The sequence below is a fragment of the Pleurodeles waltl genome, chromosome 6, assembly GCF_031143425.1.
Source record: "Pleurodeles waltl isolate 20211129_DDA chromosome 6, aPleWal1.hap1.20221129, whole genome shotgun sequence".
NCBI lineage: Eukaryota > Metazoa > Chordata > Amphibia > Caudata > Salamandridae > Pleurodeles > Pleurodeles waltl.
This window is the reverse complement of record NC_090445.1, coordinates 1,184,712,463-1,184,731,206: the sequence shown is the minus strand read 5'-3', so window position 1 is coordinate 1,184,731,206 and position 18,744 is coordinate 1,184,712,463. Positions and strand designations below refer to the sequence as shown.

Below are 18,744 nucleotides of genomic sequence, written 5' to 3'. Positions count from 1 at the left end.
TCAGTCGACCTCAGACTCCGATCCAGAAGCACCCCCCACACCCACGACATAGAACTTTGGTAGCAATGGATTTTCTGCTTAAACCCTCAAGAACTGTCAGCTCAGGAATATAATGTGTTGATTTAAGTGCAATATGGGGTTGGGGGGGACTAACAGTGCGAAATTGGGGATTCACTGTTCATGGTTAAAAATCAATAATATATATTTTAAAAAAACAAAACATTACGCCTTCCAGTGCCTCCATGTGGTACTTTTGCCTAAGAAAATATTGCATTATATTGTGTTACCACATTTGCTGTTGTTGTAAAATTATTAAATGTTAATCTATATAGTTAATAACAACGTTAATAAAATGCTTTATTGCCCTTCACTGACTGAATGCAATTATTAACAGTTTTCATGGTTTCTAATCTGTTCTACAAAAAAATCTGAAAAAAGAATAGTAATATATGTTATTCTGCAATTTACAGATACACCAGAAGCCAGGACCAGACAACCCAGTATTTCTACCCTCGGATGCAAAATATGATTGGTTACTGGCAAAAATGTGGGTACGGTCCTCTGAATTCCACATCCACCAGAATGTCAGTCATCTTCTGCGAACCCATCTTCTGTTAGAAGTATTCACAGTTGCTATGTATAGAAACTTGCCTGCAGTTCACCCACTATTTAAGGTTGGTTTCTAATTCCAAAAAGAGGCAATTATATATTACATCATTCAAGATTTAAAAGTGACAGATGGACTGTAGAGAAAAGTGATTTGTAGTGTGGTACCTTAACTAGAATTTTGCTTCAAATTTATCAGTGTGAAGTTATCATACATAAATTAATGGAGTCGCTAAGCCAATCCTTCACTAAGGCCCTCCGCCTCTCACCAATGCCATACCGCCATCAGGCCGCCTGTGTAGCCTGAACCTCGCTGGCCATATTATGGCTTCCCTGCTGGGCTGGCTGGCGGAACCAGTGGCGAACAGGGCCTTAACATTGCATCCGGCTCCTAATGTAGCCAGCAGCAATGTGGCGGTGCAGCATGTGCAGCAGCATCCGTTGCGCATTCCACTTCCCGTAATCCGGGCAGTGTAATGCGCGATGGGGCCTCCAGAGGCCCGAGTCCCGCATTCCGCCAGCGTTTCCATGGCAGTGTTTACTGCCATGGACAGGCAGGCGGATGGGGACTCGTAATCCCCAGGGAAGCGCTGATTTCAGCACTGCCCTGGTGGATTACAACTGCCGGGACCGTCAGGCTGAAGGCTGGCGGCAGCCTGGCAGTTTCGGGGGTTGGACCGTGGTGGCTCTGCCACAGTCATAATGTCGCTGTCAGACCACTAATTTGGCGGCGGTCTGACCGTGACCCTGACTGTCTAGTGACCATGGGGGTCATAATGACCCCCTATGTGTCCCTGATTTTGATGAGGATGTTACCCCTAAAGGCCTTATACTCGCCATTAACAGGCAATGCAAATGACTGTCAGTGCACTACTGAAGAAGCACATTAACAAGTCAGTTTAACATCACTCATTTGTCAAATGTAATTACTCTGAGTACATTCTTCCTCATTTAAATCAATCGAGCCAATGTCCACCTTGAAAGAGAGATGCCCTCGATAATCCAAAAAACACCCATTAAACATTGAACAGTATGCCCAGCTTAATCAAATTGTGCTGCACATATGGGACCACCACCTCCACATTCTCTATATATTGTAGCTGGAAAATATGTCACCCCATATCCTTTGGCTTAGTTTCCAACCAGCAAGGGAGGGGTGCACGCAATGATTGAAATGAGGAAAAATGCATTCAGAATAAAGAGTTCATTCTGAGTGATTAAAGCGCTGCCTCTTTGCCTGCTTTCTCATTTCATAAATTACATATAAGGTGTACCCAGGGTGATAAAAGTAGATCAACCTTAAGGAAGACTCTAAAATGGGTATGCTTCACAATTTAAATAAAATACAAAAGAAGCTTGCACATATTGCTTAATAGTACAAGGTGCCCTAGAATCAAGAATATCACCCGACTGAGAAACATGGAGAAGTCTGTAAACTTCATGAATATGGAAGGAGAAGCTAAAGTAACAGCCCTGCAAATATCAATAAAAGAAGCCCCATGGAACTCCATCCAGGAGGCAAATATGTCTTGTGTAGATTTTTCCAGAATTCCCAAAGGACAAGGACTATTGGGAACCTGATTAGCAGAATCAACCAAAGGTTTAACCCTTCGACTTAAAATCTGATTAGCCAGTTTACATCCTTTTTGGTGGGGCCAGTGTTAACAAAAATATAATCTGATTCATGAAAAGGGACTGCTCTTTCTGAATAGATTGAGTTCGTATCACATCTGAAATATGCAGCTAAACTTTAGCCAAAAAGGAGGTAGATGGAAAGAATTCAGGAATAATCACTTCTTTCTCCAAATGAAAAGGAGAACAAACTTTGGGAACCAAAGGGTGTCCTAGTCTTAGGGCTTAAGTACCAAGAAAGATCCTGAAGAAAAGGGTGTCTAGAAGATTGAGAGCCCAAATCACCTAATTTTCTGGTCAATGTAATTGCTACCAAGAACAAAGTCTTAAGAGTGAGGACTCTCAAATCACCTCTCTCTAAAGATTCAAATGGAGATTTTCTTCAGAACTGAAAATTAATCCCAGCAGGCAACCAAAGGCCTAAAAGAAGGATGAACCCGATCCTTCCATTTCCTCAAAATCAGAGCTCTTGATTTTTTTTCATGCAATGATAAAGCCAAAGCACAAGTACTGTCAGACTACAGAAAAAAGGTCCTCTTTTTCATCCACTGATGGTCAAGGGTCAAATCCAAACTAAAAATACCTATTTGAATTTCACACAGCGTCATTTCAACCCATTATTCTACCATGGGTCATCATCTGGATGTTAGATTTGGAGCCTAAGTAACAGTAATATATGACTTCCATTGTTTGACACAGGTTTAATGGATAGATCAATTAATTTCTGCACCATTGGGATAATATTGTAGTGTAACTCAATTGCATCCAAAATCAGATGTGTTTCCTGTGATTGAAACATAGCTTCTGGTAATGGCAAAATTATCCACTATGATACGAAGTTTCACAATAGAAGGAAATAAATTTCAAATTCCGGTGGTTGCTAATTGGAAAATAATTTTTAGCAGAGCAGTCTATTATATGTACGCAATGTACCCAACCGCCAATCAATCTGATGCAGCACTTCCTTACCTTCAGGAATTAATCTTTTTCCTATGTTTTCTGCACAGATGTATGGTTTTTCTCTTGAAAATAAGACATATTTAAGAAGAAGCTATTGCAAGAAACCAAGACTCGACAAGACAGAAATATTGAAATTGAAAAGTGACAGACAATGTATGCCAATAAAGAGTTGCTAGATGAGAAGCCTGACAGTGAAAAAAATAAGATTTGAGAGAAACACCATCTTGGTGAGAATTTTGATAGTTACCAGTGCAACAATGTTTTGCTATTCTGCACTTAAACATGGGATATACTTTGAAACAACTAAATGTTTTCCCAATGAAGTTCTACAAAACTCCGAATTCCACCATATTTTCCCTTCCAATATTTGTACCCATCAACATCAGTGACCACGTTCTTCTCAAAACAAAGCAGCCCACCATCAACCGTAAAGATAGTCTCTCGTTCATATCTGCCTTAAGTCATTACAAATGTTCCATCATATTGTCGAATCAAAAATATAGGGCCCAGTTAGGAGTTGGGCAGTCGAAGGACCACAACTTCAATATGGCAGTGGTGAGGCAGCCACAAGCCAGCAGCCTTACTGCCATTCACTTATGATGTTTCTTCCAGGCAGCACGGTGAAAACAGTGCACGGCATTGGCCTCAGCTCCATCAGTGCACATTCTGGGGGTACTGACAGGGGGCCCCCAACAATGCCTTTCTGCCAGCCTTTCCATGATGGTGCAACCTCCATGGAAAGGCTGGCAGAAAGGGAAGTTGTGATCAGCACAGCGGTGCCGTACTCAGCACTTCCATGGCTGACCACAACTTCAACCACGGCCAACATGTCGAGATCCTTGATCCCACCGAAGGCAGCGGTCTCCTGGTGGTCCGACTGCAAGAATTATAATCTGGGAGTCAGACTGCCAGGAGTGCACTGATCCAACCGCCACTGCGAGTTTGGCGGGTCATCGACCGCCAAACTCGTAATGAGGCTCATAGGGGGACACAAATATTGTATCAAAAACACTGTGATGTCAAAATTATCATGGGGCATAATATAGAAGTTAAGCATAACATTTTTTTGATATCTATATTATAGATTTAAATACATTTTAGTAGTTGTATATAATATTGTTCTTACATTATTTTTTACGTTTTATTAGGTCTTGTTTTGTAAGTTATCTGCATGTTAAATGTGTGAACTATTTTTGTAGTGTAGTTTATTTTATTTTGGCTGGCGGAGAACAGCTGCAGGGGGCACATTTGGGCCCCTGCACTGCCCATGCACTTGGCATAAACAGTTCTGGAGCCTCCCTGCCCAGCACCATTGCAATGCTCACTGTCTGCTTTGCCGGCAGTAAACATTGCGAGGGTGCGGGTGCTCCCTGCGGGCTACAGCATTACCACCAGCTCGAATACTAGCAGGAGACAATGTAGTAGCCTGTTTCTCACTAGGCCAGCGGGCGGAAACTGAGGTTTCTGTCCGCCGGCCTAGCAGGAAACTCTTAAGGAGGACCCCCCTGCGTTTACCGCCGATTCCGGTGGTGCGGTGTTGATGCTCAGAAGCACGAGGACATCTCCACAAAGACGCACTAGTAACAATAACATTGCCAAAGGCACACAAGGTTGCTGGAAACGTTTACCCCATGGCCCATCACATACCCCTAGTGTACAATATAAACGTAGCAGATGCCGCAGTTGAAGCTCAGCTTCTGGAAAGGACAAGCCACCCTAACTCTTGGGCTTGGCAAAGATAAAGCACGGCTGTGCGCTCAGAGATCCCATAGCAGAAAGATCTAGAATCCTTCCTGGAGGTGAATCTGATGATATACTGGAGCGTAATCTGTATCTGACTGTGACGCGCGGGTTTCTATCTTCCTCTCCGGGAGACACAGAGTAGAAGGTTCTCCCTTTATAAAGCACCTGTAAGCTCCGCCCGCTGAACCACACCCCGTCCACCCTCGAAGTAGGTAAAGGAATTCCCGCCTTTTACCAGGATGATGGACAGCTTTCCAAAACGACCCCAATGCGTTTACCGCCGAGTCCGGTGGTGTGTTGTTGATGCGCAGAAGCACGAGGACATCTCCACAAAGACGCACTAGTAACAATCACATTGCCAAAGGCACACAAGGTTACTGGAGACGTTTACCCCGTGGCCCATCACTTACCCTTAGTGTACAATATAAACAGGGCGTATAAAACATGCTAGGTAACGCTTACTGACATACTCGTAGAAAATACTCCGGTTGGGTAGGCCACGATGCTCATTTTACAGAAACTAAACCTCAAAGGAAGCACTTACAATCATAATCGTAGCAGGTGCCGCAGTCGAAGCTCAGCTTCTGGAAAGGACAAGCCACCCTGGCTCTTGGGCTTGGCAAGGATGAAGCACGGCTGTGCGCTCAGAGATCCCATAGCAGAGGAAGATCTGGAGTCCTTCCTGGAGGTGAACTGATGGTGTGCTGGAGCGTGGTCTGTGTCTGACTGTGACGCGCGGGTTCTGTCTTCCTCTCCGGGAGACACAGAGTAGAAGGTTCTCCCTTCGTGGAGCACCTGTAGGCTCCGCCCGCTGAGCCACGCCCCGTCCACCCTCGAAGTAGGTAGGGGAATTCCCGCCTCTTGCCAGGATGATGGAGAGCTTTCCAAGGCGACCCCACTGCGTTTGCCGCCGACTCGCGTGGTGCTTTGTTGATGCGCAGGGGCGCGAGGACATCTCCGCGGGGACGCACTAGTGGCAATGACATTGCCGGGGGCACACAAGGTTGCTGAAGACGTTTTGCCCCCGTGGCCCATCACGTACCCTAGTGTACAATGTGGACGCGGCAGATGCCGCGGTTGAAGCTCACCTTCTGGAAAGGACGGGCCACCCTGGCTCTTGGGCTTAGCAGGGATGGGGCGGGGCGGGGCTGTGCGCTCAAAGATCCCATGGCGGAGGGGATCTGGAATCCTTCCTGGAGGTGAGCTGATGATGTGCTGGAGCGTGGTCTGTGTCTGACTGGGACGCGCGGGTTCTGTCTTCCTCTGCTGGAGACACAGAGTGGAGGGTTTCTCCCTTTGTGGAGCACCTGTGGGCTCCGCCCGCTGGGCCACACCCCGTCCACCCTCGAGGTAGGTGGGGGAGTTCCCGCCTTTTACCAGGATGATGGATGGACGACTAAGTATTTTTTACCCATGATTCTAATTATGTATTGTATGTGCAGATGTGTGTGTATAGTCATGTGTGTGTGTGTATAAATATATATATATATATGTGTATGTATGTGTATATGTTGTTTCTGTGCCTGGCATGTTTCTATGAATTTCTGCTCTCTTTTTATCACACTTATCTACTCATCACTCTTATGTCATGTCTCTATCAAACTATCCTCCATTCTCACTCGGACTCATCCCAAATCCCTTCGACCACTTTCATCTCCTAAATATCTCTGCCTAAGCTCATCCCTCCACCCCCACATCTAACTCACCAAACCTCACTCTACCTCTGTGACCTCCCACACAACCCTACTAAATTCTCCTGCATTCATCTCACCCTGCTACTATGCTCTCCCTAACCCTTCCACATCCTCTTTCCCCTCCGCCCCCCTTTTATTCATCTCAAGCCTTTGGATTGAGTAAATGAAGGATAAACTCCCAATTAACACTTCTGGATTTCTTTCCTCCTCCACCCCTCCATTACTCCAGTCAATCTAACTAACAAACTCTCATATCCGCAACTCAAATTAACTCATAATAATACTAAAACTGTACTCCTTATTAAATTATACTAATCCATCACTAATTCTTGTTGGGTACCGGAGTAGCGTGCTACTCATCGAAAAGCGCTTCGACGCCTCGTCAGGGGTAGTAAGCGCTATATAAATACGATTACAATTACAATTACAATTACAATTAATAACTGCGGCAGGGTGATGCCACAAAGGCCACCCTGTCGGGAGTTTGACACAGGGCTTTCCCATCCTTCAAACTCTTAATAGGGCACATAATGTAGAAGGAATTCCAAAATATGTTTTCAGCTTTGTTCCTTCCTAGTAATATTAAATTGAAAAAGTAATACTTATTCATATAGCAGTCCTACAACATGGACCAGTGGGCTTTTCTGTAGTTGCAGTATAGAAAGGGTCACATAGGGGACTCTGGATGGAGCCTTGCTTATAGTATATGGTGGCAATGCTGCAGGTTAGACTCCCTTGTCCTAAAATACAGGTGTTAATAGACTTGGCTGAGACTTCGCACTGTACCCTCATGCATGAATTTCAGAGGTAAAGTTCTGGGCTACTGCTCTTCTATCCTAACTATCAAACTATCACTCTTGAAGGTTAATGGCCTGATTATGACCCTGGCAGTCCGACCTCTGACAGCTAGCACCAGAGCCACGGCAAACGCCGGACTGCCATGCAGCTGATGGTCTGACTTCCACATTATGAAGCTGAGGGTCAGCGGTCCGCTGCTACCACCGGGACCAGAGGACATTTTTCTGAAATCAGCACTGTCATGCTGATTAGGAGTTGCTTTTCCATGGCTGATTTCCCACCATGGAAAGTCTGGCAGAAAAGTAAAAAGGGACAGTGCAGGAGCCCCCCATGCAGGACCCATGAAATATGCACAGTCTGCATGAGCAGACAGTGTGCATTTGGTGGGTGCTGCACAACCCCCATGTGCGGCTGCAGTGGCCTTGGCTCCATGAGGAGCCAAGGCCAGTACAGCCGTGGATGTTCCCGCCGCCAGCATGGCAGGAACATCTGAATAGGGCAAGAGGAGGGACCAGCAGCCTGGTGGCAGCCTCTCCTCTGCGGCTTTGGTGGGCCACGGTGCGGCCTGCCAAAGTTGTAATGAGTCCCTAAGTGGGCCAGATCTAATGCCCCACATTTCGCATTGGGTGCCTTAAAAATTAGGGGGTCATTACGACCCTGGCGGATGGCGGAGAAGCGGCGGTAAGACCGCCAACAGGCTGGCGGTCAAATATTTGCAATCATGACCATGGCGGTTACCGCCATGGTCATCTGCCTCTTCTCCGTTCCGCCCGTCGTCACTATACCGCCGGCGGAATTTGGACCCGGCTGACCGCCTTGGATTTCATGCGGTTTGGAACCGCAATGAAATCCATGGCGGTAAACACTATCAGTGCCAGGGAATTCCTTCCCTGGCACTGATAGGGGTCTCCGCCACCCCCCACCCCGACTCCCTCCCCTACACCCCCCACCACCGTTGCCACCCCCCAAAGGTGGCAGGACCCCCCTCCCCACCCCTACCCCCAACATCAGTTCACTCATACACACCGACACGCACGCAGGCACCACCAACACACATACACGCACACACACCGACATACATGCCACCAGCCACACACACAGTCAGACATGCACATCCACATTCAATCATACACGCACACATCCATACAGACATACCTACATACATACACGCACTCATTCTCAAACACACAACACCCCCACAAGCATACACGCACTCACACACCCCCTCTACATACACACACGCGCACCCCCATGCACGCACACAAAACACAACACCCCGCCACCCCCTCCCCTAACGGACGATCCACTTACCTGGTCCTTGATCCTCCGGGAGGGGACGGGATCCATGGGGGCTGCTCCGCCGACACCACACCGCCAACAGAACACCGCCACGGCGAATCACAAGGTGTGATTCGGTGGGCGGTGTTCTGTTGACGTGGCGGTGTCGATGGAGCAACCTCCACTTCCCCGCCGACCGCCAGTATGGCTGTTGGCGGCTCTCTGTCTGAAACAGGATGGAGGGCTGCCAACAGTCATAATACGCAGAGCGGAAAACTGCCACCACTGGCGGTCTTCAGCACGGCGGTCCCTCTGCGGTCTTGACAAAAGACCGCAGAGGTCAAAATGACCCCCTTAATCTTTGCTCTTACCCTGTTCAGCATCTACATGTTGGCTTGGTATCCATTTTAGCAGGTAGTTACATTCCTATATATCAAGCTGCATGTCACTCACCTTTACCTTAGATCATCCACCCATTTTGTATTCATAAACTGATGATCTGTTGATGGGTACTTTTAGAAAATGAGCGCCTCATTACGAGTGTGGAAGTCTTATGACTGCCATATAAGAACCCTGGGGGTCTGAACACCAGGGAACTGCCCGCTCTGCCAGGATCTTGGATCCCTGTGGTCTGGCAGTGGCAGAGATCCTAATCTGCCTGGCAGCATTGCCCTGCAGATTACGACCTCGTTCTCTGACAGCCTTTTTATGGTGGTAAACCATCATGAAACGGCTGGTGGAGAACAGGTGCAGGGGGCCACAGGGGGACCCTGCAGTGCCCATGCACTTGGCTTGTGGAGTGCAGGTGCCCCCTTGACGAGCACCTTGCAATGTTCAATGTCTGCTTTGCAGACAGTGAGCATTGCGGGGGTGCTGATGCACCCTGCTTGCTACAGCATTGCCGCCGGCTCAATAACAAGCCAGAGGCAATGCTGTAGCCTGTGTCCCGCTAGGCAGGCAGGCGGAAACTTAGGTTTCTGCCCGCCGACCTAGCCGGAAACTTTTAATGGACCTAGCAGGGAGGTAGCCAGTGCGGCGGCAACCTCCCCGTCGGACGTTCGGCAGACGGTGCAAACCATCCGCCGAACTCCTAAAAAGGCCCTGAGTGGCTTAATTCTCTCTCAAATCCAGTTCCAGTAGAACATATGTTGTCCTCCTTTACTTAAGAGATAACCCTGGCAAAGGGCTAAAAACACATTTGAAATTTCTCCTATTTTAGCCCTCCATATAAATACATCATCATTAAGGGGTCATTATGAACACAGTGGTTTACACCGCTGTGTTCATGCTGGCGGTCTTTCTATCGACGGGCAGCCCCCCTGGGACCCTGCCGGCTGTATTATAAACATTCTGCTGGGCCGGCAGGCGGAAACATTTCCACCCGCCGGCCCAGCAGAATGCCTGGCCGGGACATTGCCGGTGGCTCCACATGGAGCTGCCGTCAATGCCTCTGTGCGGCGGGTGCAGCTGCGCGATGGGGCACTGCATAGGGGCTCCTGCACTGCCCATGCCAAGTGCATGGGCAGAGCAGGGGCCCCCAGGGGGGCCCCGGAGCACCCCTTCCGCCATCTTTTCAAAGGTTGGAGGAAATGGGATCATTATCCGAGGGGCAGCAGTGCTGCCCTGTCGGATAATGATGCTGTCCACCGCCAGGCTGCCTGTCGGAAGCAGCCTGGCCTAAGGCAGCCCTCCCTGGCTTCATTATGTGGCGGTCTGGGCCGCCATACCGGATGGAGGGATTTCCTGCCACAGCCAGCATGGCAGCCCAGACCCCCAAGATCAGAATGAGGGCCTAAGTTACTAATGCTACAACTACAAATTTGTAGAACAACAGACAATGCCTTCTATCAAAATTACATTTATAGGATATAGGCAGGTTTGGGTCAGCTCTGATGTTATTTCTGACCTTCACTCCAACCTGTTATCTGTATGAAGTGCAAAGAGCACAGCATAGCATAGAGGAGGTTGGGAGAAAACAGAAGGACAGGGAAGCAATGGACTGGATTTTTCTTGTGGCATCTCCCATACCATACACAGACTTATGACAACTACGATCAATAACAAAAGGACATGGTTTCCGAATGAGGGGACAAGAGTAATATAAGTAAAATATTAATTGGAGAAACAGATGCAACAATTTAACTTAAAAGAAACATAAAACGTTTACAGGCTGACAACTACTTCGTAGCATGGCAGAACCGTAGGACATAGCCAGAATCAGCGATGAATGCAAGTGACATCACAATAGCTGGCTGCATATTACGCATCTGTAGGCAATGTAGAAGCAGCACACCCCAACCATGAAAGATAGTAGTCAGCAGAGTGGACGTGGAGAATACATAAACCAAAAGTAAACCGAGAAAGAAATAAAACAAAATAGGTATGGGGCACATGGATAGATATGAACCACAGTGGCAGCATTAAAGTCTCATAAACACCTACAGTTGCCAGATGTTGAAGTGCATGTCACGTTGTACCTTAAACTGTTCTGCCGTATTTGCTTCAGGAGTGCTCAGTCTAATCCAAAAGTGTGCCCCCTGGCATGCAGCTCACATCTCCTGGTAGTAAACCAGCTCTCTGTACTTCAAAAACATGGGCACTCATTACAACATTGGCGGTAAATCCCGCTTACCGCCTTGCATAAGACCAACACACTGCTGCGGCTGTGGAATTCCACCACAGCTATTACGACCCACAGCTCGAAATCCGCCAAAATCTAGACACCTACACAAGTCCGCCACACCAAAGGTGAGGGATAAACTGGCAATAACAAAACCTCCACCATCATGCCAACAGGAATACGCCCACACTATCACGACCCATGAATCCACGCAACAGTCCTTCAACCGCGGTATTCCATTAGCGGTACACACCGCCGCGCTCAAAATACACACACATTTACAAAACACAACCACATTGGACATTTCGAAAAACACACACCTGATACACATACACACACCACTCCCACACACCCAATACAATATAAAACACACACCCACATTACCCACAAACCCTTACAACCAAACATTTTTGAGAAGCAGAGAGACAGCAAAGCAAAGACCACACCAGCATACGGAGGCACACAACACTATCACTCATACAGCTTCCACACACAAAACACCTCACACCCCTAAACATCACCCCACACATCACAACACACACCACCTCACACATCACCCACACCACCCCATGGCACCGCATAGACACCCCAGATTTTCTGAGGAGGAGCTCAGGGTCATGGTGGAGGAAATCATCCGGGTAGAGCCACAGCTATTCGGATCACAGGTGCGGCACACCTCCATAGCTAGGAAGATGGAGCTATGGCGCAGAATCGAGGACAGGGTCAACGCAGTGGGACAGCACCCAAGAACACGGGATGACATCAGGAAGAGGTGAAACGACCTACGGGGGAAGGTGCGTTCCGTGGTCTCAAGACACCACATTGCGTTTCAGAGGACTGGCGGTGGACCCCCACCTCCTCCTCCACAACTAACAACATGGGAGGAGCAGGTCTTGGCTTTACTGCATCCTGAGGGCCTCGCAGGAGTAGCAGGAGGAATGGACTCTGGTAAGTCAAAGTTTTAACTGCTACATCCCCCACCCTACCTGCATGCTATCAGATACCCCCACCCTCTCCCTCACCCCATCACTCCAACTCCTCACATATGTCCTACTATCACAAACCACACATCCCAACACCAAGCCCTGCATGCAACAACAAAGCATGGACACCCATCACCAATGCATGACCACTACACATACCCACACAGACCCCTACACAATTATCACACAAGGTCCTACACAATAATGTTAGCACTGGGGTACAGGGTCACCCATCCATTGCACACCATGGCACACACAGATGCAATAATCATGCCTTTACAGCCCTGCAGGACCCCTACCCAACGTCACCGGACAGGAGGTTCCAGACATGTCCACTCCCCCCACAGAAGAGGCCCACAGTGATGACAGCAGCTCTGTCCAACTGGATCTAGATGACCAGCCCGCCCCAACTGGGACCTCGGACAGTTGGTTCCCCTGACACAGTCACAGGCCATCACAGAGCCTCCCCCCTCAGGAAACTCCAGCACAGCACCCACCCAGCGGGCCCATACCTCTGTCCCCAGGACACGTCGAGCAGCAGTGTGTCCACCACTACAGGGAACCCAGGCTAACCCACCACCCCAAGAACAGCAGGGACCTGGGGGCAGTGGGCACATGGTTCAGGGGACAGAGGCCCAGGAAAACCGGGGAACTGGGAGGTCTGCTGTGTGACAGGGGGAGGACAGGCCCAGGGAACCCACTCTCCACAAGGCCCTCTCCAACATCATGGGGGCATACCATCATTCCTACGAGACGATCGCAACGGTACTGGCCAAGTTTCAGGAGACCCAGCGGCTGCAGGAGGAACAGTATTTGGGGTTCAGGGAGGAACACAAATCCATCAACACCATCCTGGGCACCATTGTAGGGGTGCTGAAGGACCTTGTGAACACCAGGAGGGACACTGTGGCACAAGGGGATATGAGGTAACTGCGCTGGCGTTGTACACCTTGCAGTAGGCGGTCGAAGACCGCGGCGCAATCCTGCATTGGTTAACATTGGACCCTATGGGTCCCAGGAGCCAATGACTATGTACGCTGGCGGTGACGGTACGCACCGCCACGGACGTGACCACCATTTTCTGTCTGTTCACTCACTTGATACCTGATCTTCAACAGGAGAGGACCTACACTGCAAGTGCTGCTGTGACCTCAGTCTGGAAGCGACAATGGCTCAAGTGTCTGGGGAAAGGGCCCCTGCCTTCACTTCGGAGGAGTTGCAGAAACTTGTGGATGGGGTCCTCCCCCAGTACACGCTACTCTACGGTCCTCCAGACAAACAGGTGAGTACACTGTGAGCATGCTGTATGGGTAATGCCTGTTTGGAGTGGTGTCGATGGGAGATGGGGGGATGAGGCGTGCATGATACGACAGTGAGTGTATGTGCGTCAGGGCAAGGGTGGTAAGGTGGGCCAATGACTGTGATGGGCCGGACAGTAATGTTTTACCTTTTCCCCAGTACTATTCCTGTAGGTCAGTGCACACCAGAAGAAGGATATTTGGCGTGCCATCGTCAAGGACATCCGGGCCCTGGGGGTCCACCACAGACGGAGCACCCTCTGCCATAAAAGATGGGAGGACATTTGCCGCTGGAGCAAGAAGACGGCGGAGGCCCAGCTGGGGATGGCCTCCCAACGTGGGAGGGGTGCCCGTCGCATCATGACCCCTCTGATGTTCCGGATCCTGGCGGTTGCGTATCCGGAGTTGGATGGGCACTTGAGGGCATCACAGCAGCCACAAGGAGGTGAGTACAGTCACATCCGTCTGACTCTGCGCGCATTGGAGGTGTCTGGGTGGGGGAGGTGGGCTTTGGGTTCCCCTAGGCTAGGGTGAGCCTTGTAGGCAAGGACCCTTTGTGAGGCAGTCCAAGTGGCACCCCTACCCCACCAGTAGTAAGAGCCATCTACACCCAGTCAGGCTCCTGTGACTTCCATGTGTGCATTAATCGGGCATAGGCCATGTACCCCATGTCCCTGTGATCAATTAGGGATGGCGTAGTGCAGAGGGCTGCTGTGTCTGTAGTGTCCGCCAACGGTAGCGGTATTGCATGCACTGAACATGTCTTTCTACTTTCTTTCCCCCTCTTTTTGTGGTCTCCCTCAGGCGGAGGAGCTGTGCCACCGGAGCAGGAGGGAGCTGCATCCCACGTGGCCCTGGAGGGCGAGACTACAGACTCAGAATTCACCAGTGGGATGGAGGGCGAGGGGAGCTCCACGGCGGGGACTGGAGCAGAGACCAGCGACACCGACTCCTCCTCTGATGGGAGCTCCCTTGCGGTGGCGGGCCCCTCTGTGCCCCCCGCATCTACAGGTACAGCCGCCACCCACTCAACCAGCACCGCCCTCCCAGCAGCCCCTCAGCGTGTGCCCCGTGGCCGTTCACCCAGGAGGATGGGCATCTCCTTTACCCCAGGCACCTCAGGCCCTGTCCTAGTCAGCCCTGCTGCCCTCAGTGAGGAGGCCATTGACCTCCTCAGATCCCTCGCTGTTGGGCAGTCTACCATTCTGAATGCCATCCAGGGTGTAGAGAGGCAGTTGCAACAGACAAATACATACCTGGAGGACATTCATTCTGGCCAGGCAACCCAACAGCAAGCTTTTCAGACTCTTGTCCCTATGTCCAACCTTGCCCCTCCAAGTTCGTCCACCCAGACCCAATCCCCTGTACCTCAGCCTATCCCAAGCACACCATCAGACCAGCATGCACACACCTCAACACACAAGGGTAGCTCTGGCAAACATAAGCACCACACATCCCACAGGCACTCACACAAGCATCATACCCATGCACACATACCAACATCCTCTACCAGTGTGTCTGTGAGCTCTCCTCCCAAAGTACACAAATGCAGTCACACACCCACTCAACAGCCATCCACCTCACGACAGCCACCAGCCCATGCACCTTCACCCAAAGTCAGCAAACAAACACCTCCTACAACCACTACCTCTTCCTCCACTCCCAAACCCCCTCCATCTACCCGTCCCAGTGTGTCTAAAAAACTTTTCCTGTCAAACCTTGACCTCTTCCCTTCCCCTCCCTTCTGTCCCCTAGGACCTGCCTTTCTAGGTCCTAACCCAGCACCTCAGCCACCACATCACTGGGCACAGTGGTGCCAGCAGTAACCGGCTTCTGGAGTGCGCCAAGCAGCAGGGCTGCCAGTGTCCCAAGGGTGGAGGCCAAGGACATTCCCCCACCTCCAAAACATAAGAAGATGCCCACATCCCAGAGGGAGAAGGCCAAAACACCTGCCACCAATGGCTCAGCAAAGACAACAGTTGGGAGTGGCAAGACAGCTGCGCCACCATCAAGGTGGAGAAGGGCCTGAGAAAGAAAGGCAAGTCACCGCCAACATGCACGGCAGACAAGACCGCCACCGGCACCGCCACATTCACTGCCGCCACGGGCACCGCAGCCAGCACCCAAGATACTAGACCCTTCACCTGCACCGAAGACACTGTGCCCTTCAGCAGTGGTAAGCTCAGTGAGGCCGCCACCAGCACCGCCGCTCAGGACACCGCAGCCAGCAGCAAGCTCAGTGAGACCCTCACCAGCACCGCCGCTCAGGACACTGCCGCCAGCAGCAACCTCAGTGAGCCCGCCATCAGCACCGCTGCTCAGGACACCGCTGCCAGCAGCAAGCTCAGTTAGCACGCCACCAGCACCGCCGCTCAGGACACTGCCGCCAGCAGCAACCTCAGTGAACCCGCCACCCGCACCGCTGCTCAGAACACAGTCGCCAGCACCGAGGTTAGTGAGCCTCCCCAGCACGGCTGACCAATGAGCGCCACAAGCATCGCCGCTACTGAGCACGCCGCCAGCACCACCAGCGGGCACACACTTCCTGAGCCAGTGGCACCACCGCAGACATGGCTGCCATCCTCAGTGGTTATTCTTACGAGGCTGGAAGTCAGTGCCAGGGGCCTGGCCAGCTTGCATGTAGCACCACCGTCAGTGGTGTGTCACATCCACTACCTCTGTCCTTGGCAGGATGAAGCACTCTGGGCACAAAGCCCCCTCCATAACTAGTAGAGTAAAGCATCCACTCGCACAGTCCTTGGCAGGATGAAGCACTCTGGGCACAAAGCCCCCTCCAGAATCAGTGGAGAGTCACATCCACTACCTCTGTCCTTGGCAGGATGAAGCACTCTGGGCACAAAGCCCCCTCCAGAACCAGTGGAGGAAAGCATCCACTCACACAGTCCTTGGCAGGATGAAGCACTCTGGATCCACTCACACAGTCCTTGGCAGGATGAAGCACTCTGGGCACAAAGCCTCCTCCAGAACCAGTGGGGAAAAGCATCCACTCACACAGTCCTTGGCAGGATGAAGCACTCTGGGCACAAAGCCCCCTCCAGAACCAGTGGAGGAAAGCATCCACTCACACAGTCCTTGGCAGGATGAAGCACTCTGGATCCACTCACACAGGCCTTGGCAGGATGAAGCACACTGGGCACAAAGCCCCCTCCAGAACCAGTGGGGAAAAGCATCCACTCACACAGTCCTTGGCAGGATGAAGCACTCTGGGCACAAAGCCCCCTCCAGAACCAGTGGAGAGACACATCCACTACCTCTGTCCTTGGCAGGATGAAGCACTCTGGGCACAAAGCCCCCTCCAGAACCAGTGGAGAAAAGCATCCACTCACACAGTCCTTGGCAGGATGAAGCACTCTGGGCCCAAAGCCCCCTCAAGAACCAGTGGAGAATAGCATCAACTCACACAGTCCTTGGAAGGATGAAGCACTCTGGGTACAAAGCCCCCTCCCAGTACAAGTGGAGACTGTTATCTACTTGAGAGACTGTGGCTTTGCACTCCCCAGGATGCAGCAGTGGGCAAACCACCCACTGGAAATACTTGTGAGACTGTGGCTTTGCACTCCCCAGGATAAAGCAGTGGGCAAACCACCCACTGGAAAGACTTGTGAGACTGTGCCTTTGCACTCCCCAGGATAAAGCAGTGGGCAAACCACCCACTGGAAAGACTTGTGAGACTGTGGCTTTGCACTCCCTAGGATAAAGCAGTGGGCAAACCACCCACTGGAAAGACTTGTGAGACTGTGGCTTTGCACTCCCCAGGATGCAGCAGTGGGCAAACCACCCACTGGAAAGACTTGTGAGACTGTGGCTTTGCACTCCCCAGGATGCAGCCGTGGGCAAACCACCCACTGGAAAGACTTGTGAGACTGTGGCTTTGCACTCCCCAGGATACAGCAATGGGCATGGAGCCCCCTCGTGGAGCTGGCGTTGTGCACTCATCCGGCTGATGACCCTTCCCTTCCCCCTGAGGTGCCTATATTATTTCGATCTGATGCCCCTGCAGTGTTCTCTCCGTTTGGATCGGGTATCTTGTGTGGGCCCCATGCTTTTTGGGACCAGTGGTCCACGGACTATATGGTGCAGTACATGGACTTGAAATCTTGGTGTACATATTTGTTAATAGTGTATATATATTTTTGAGTAATGGATTTTTCTTGATTACATTCGTTCAAATCATTTCCTTTTGTCCTTGCGTTCTTCCAGGGGCTTGGGGGGGGGGGGGGGGGGAATGTTATGTTTCAGCATATATTGGTGTGTGTGTTGTTGTGGGTGAGGGCGGGGTGGTGGTGTTGCGTGTTGCGTGTGTGTGTCACTCTCTTTTCCCTCCCCCTCCCCTGTGTCGTAGGTGCAGTACTCACTGTGGTCGTCGCCGCCGTCAGTCGTGCTCCTGGTAGAGGAGCAGGAAGACAATCGCAGGGAGTATTTGGAGTTCCGGCTCCATGGCATCCTGGTTCCTCGTGGGGTGTGCAGAGGTGACCTTTTTCCCTTCCAAGTCCTGTTTCCGTCGTGTTTTTGTTCGCGTTGAATCCGCCCCGGAAAAGATGGCGGATTGGTGTGTCATAATAGTGTGGGCGGTACATTGTCTTCCGCCTGTCTGTTGGCGGTGACGCCATGCTGTTTGTTTGTACCGCCGTGGTGGTCGGAGTGTTAAAGTGGCTGTCTATGTTTGCGGTTTCCGCCACGGTTGTGATTCCATTTTTTTGCCGCCAGCCTGTTGGTGGTCTTACCGCTGCTTTAACACCGACCGCCAGGGTTGTAATGAGGGCCATGGTCATTTGACAAAATATTGTGCAACAAAAGTATTGTGTAACAAAAATATAATGTTGAGAATATCATGATAACATAAATATTGTGGACATGAAAATCATAGTAAAAAATTGTTTTAGGCTTTGTTTAAAAATATCGATTTTTAATATCGATGTAGTATATATTGTTGGTGATAATATTTTTTTGTGGTAAATAGTGTGGCTTATATGTTATTTTTCATGTTGTATATGTTTATTGTTTATTTTAATAGGTTATAATTTTTAAATATGTTTTATTTATAAAAAATGTTAGTTTGTAAATTATACTTTTTTTAAAGTTTAGATATATTCTTTTCTTAGATGGATATT

At 50.2% G+C, this 18,744-nt stretch overlaps 1 protein-coding gene across 3 annotated transcripts in view; it reads left to right on the top strand.

Moving 5' to 3' along the window:
• Positions 1-18,744, top strand: part of LOC138300727 (polyunsaturated fatty acid 5-lipoxygenase-like) — a 1,327,404-nt gene that overhangs the window by 534,013 nt on the left and 774,647 nt on the right. For all 3 annotated transcript variants that reach the window (XM_069240434.1, XM_069240433.1, XM_069240436.1), the window contains exon 8: positions 471-674. In XM_069240434.1, coding sequence (XP_069096535.1) covers positions 471-674 — 204 coding nt within the window. The remainder of the gene's footprint in view (positions 1-470; positions 675-18,744) is intronic.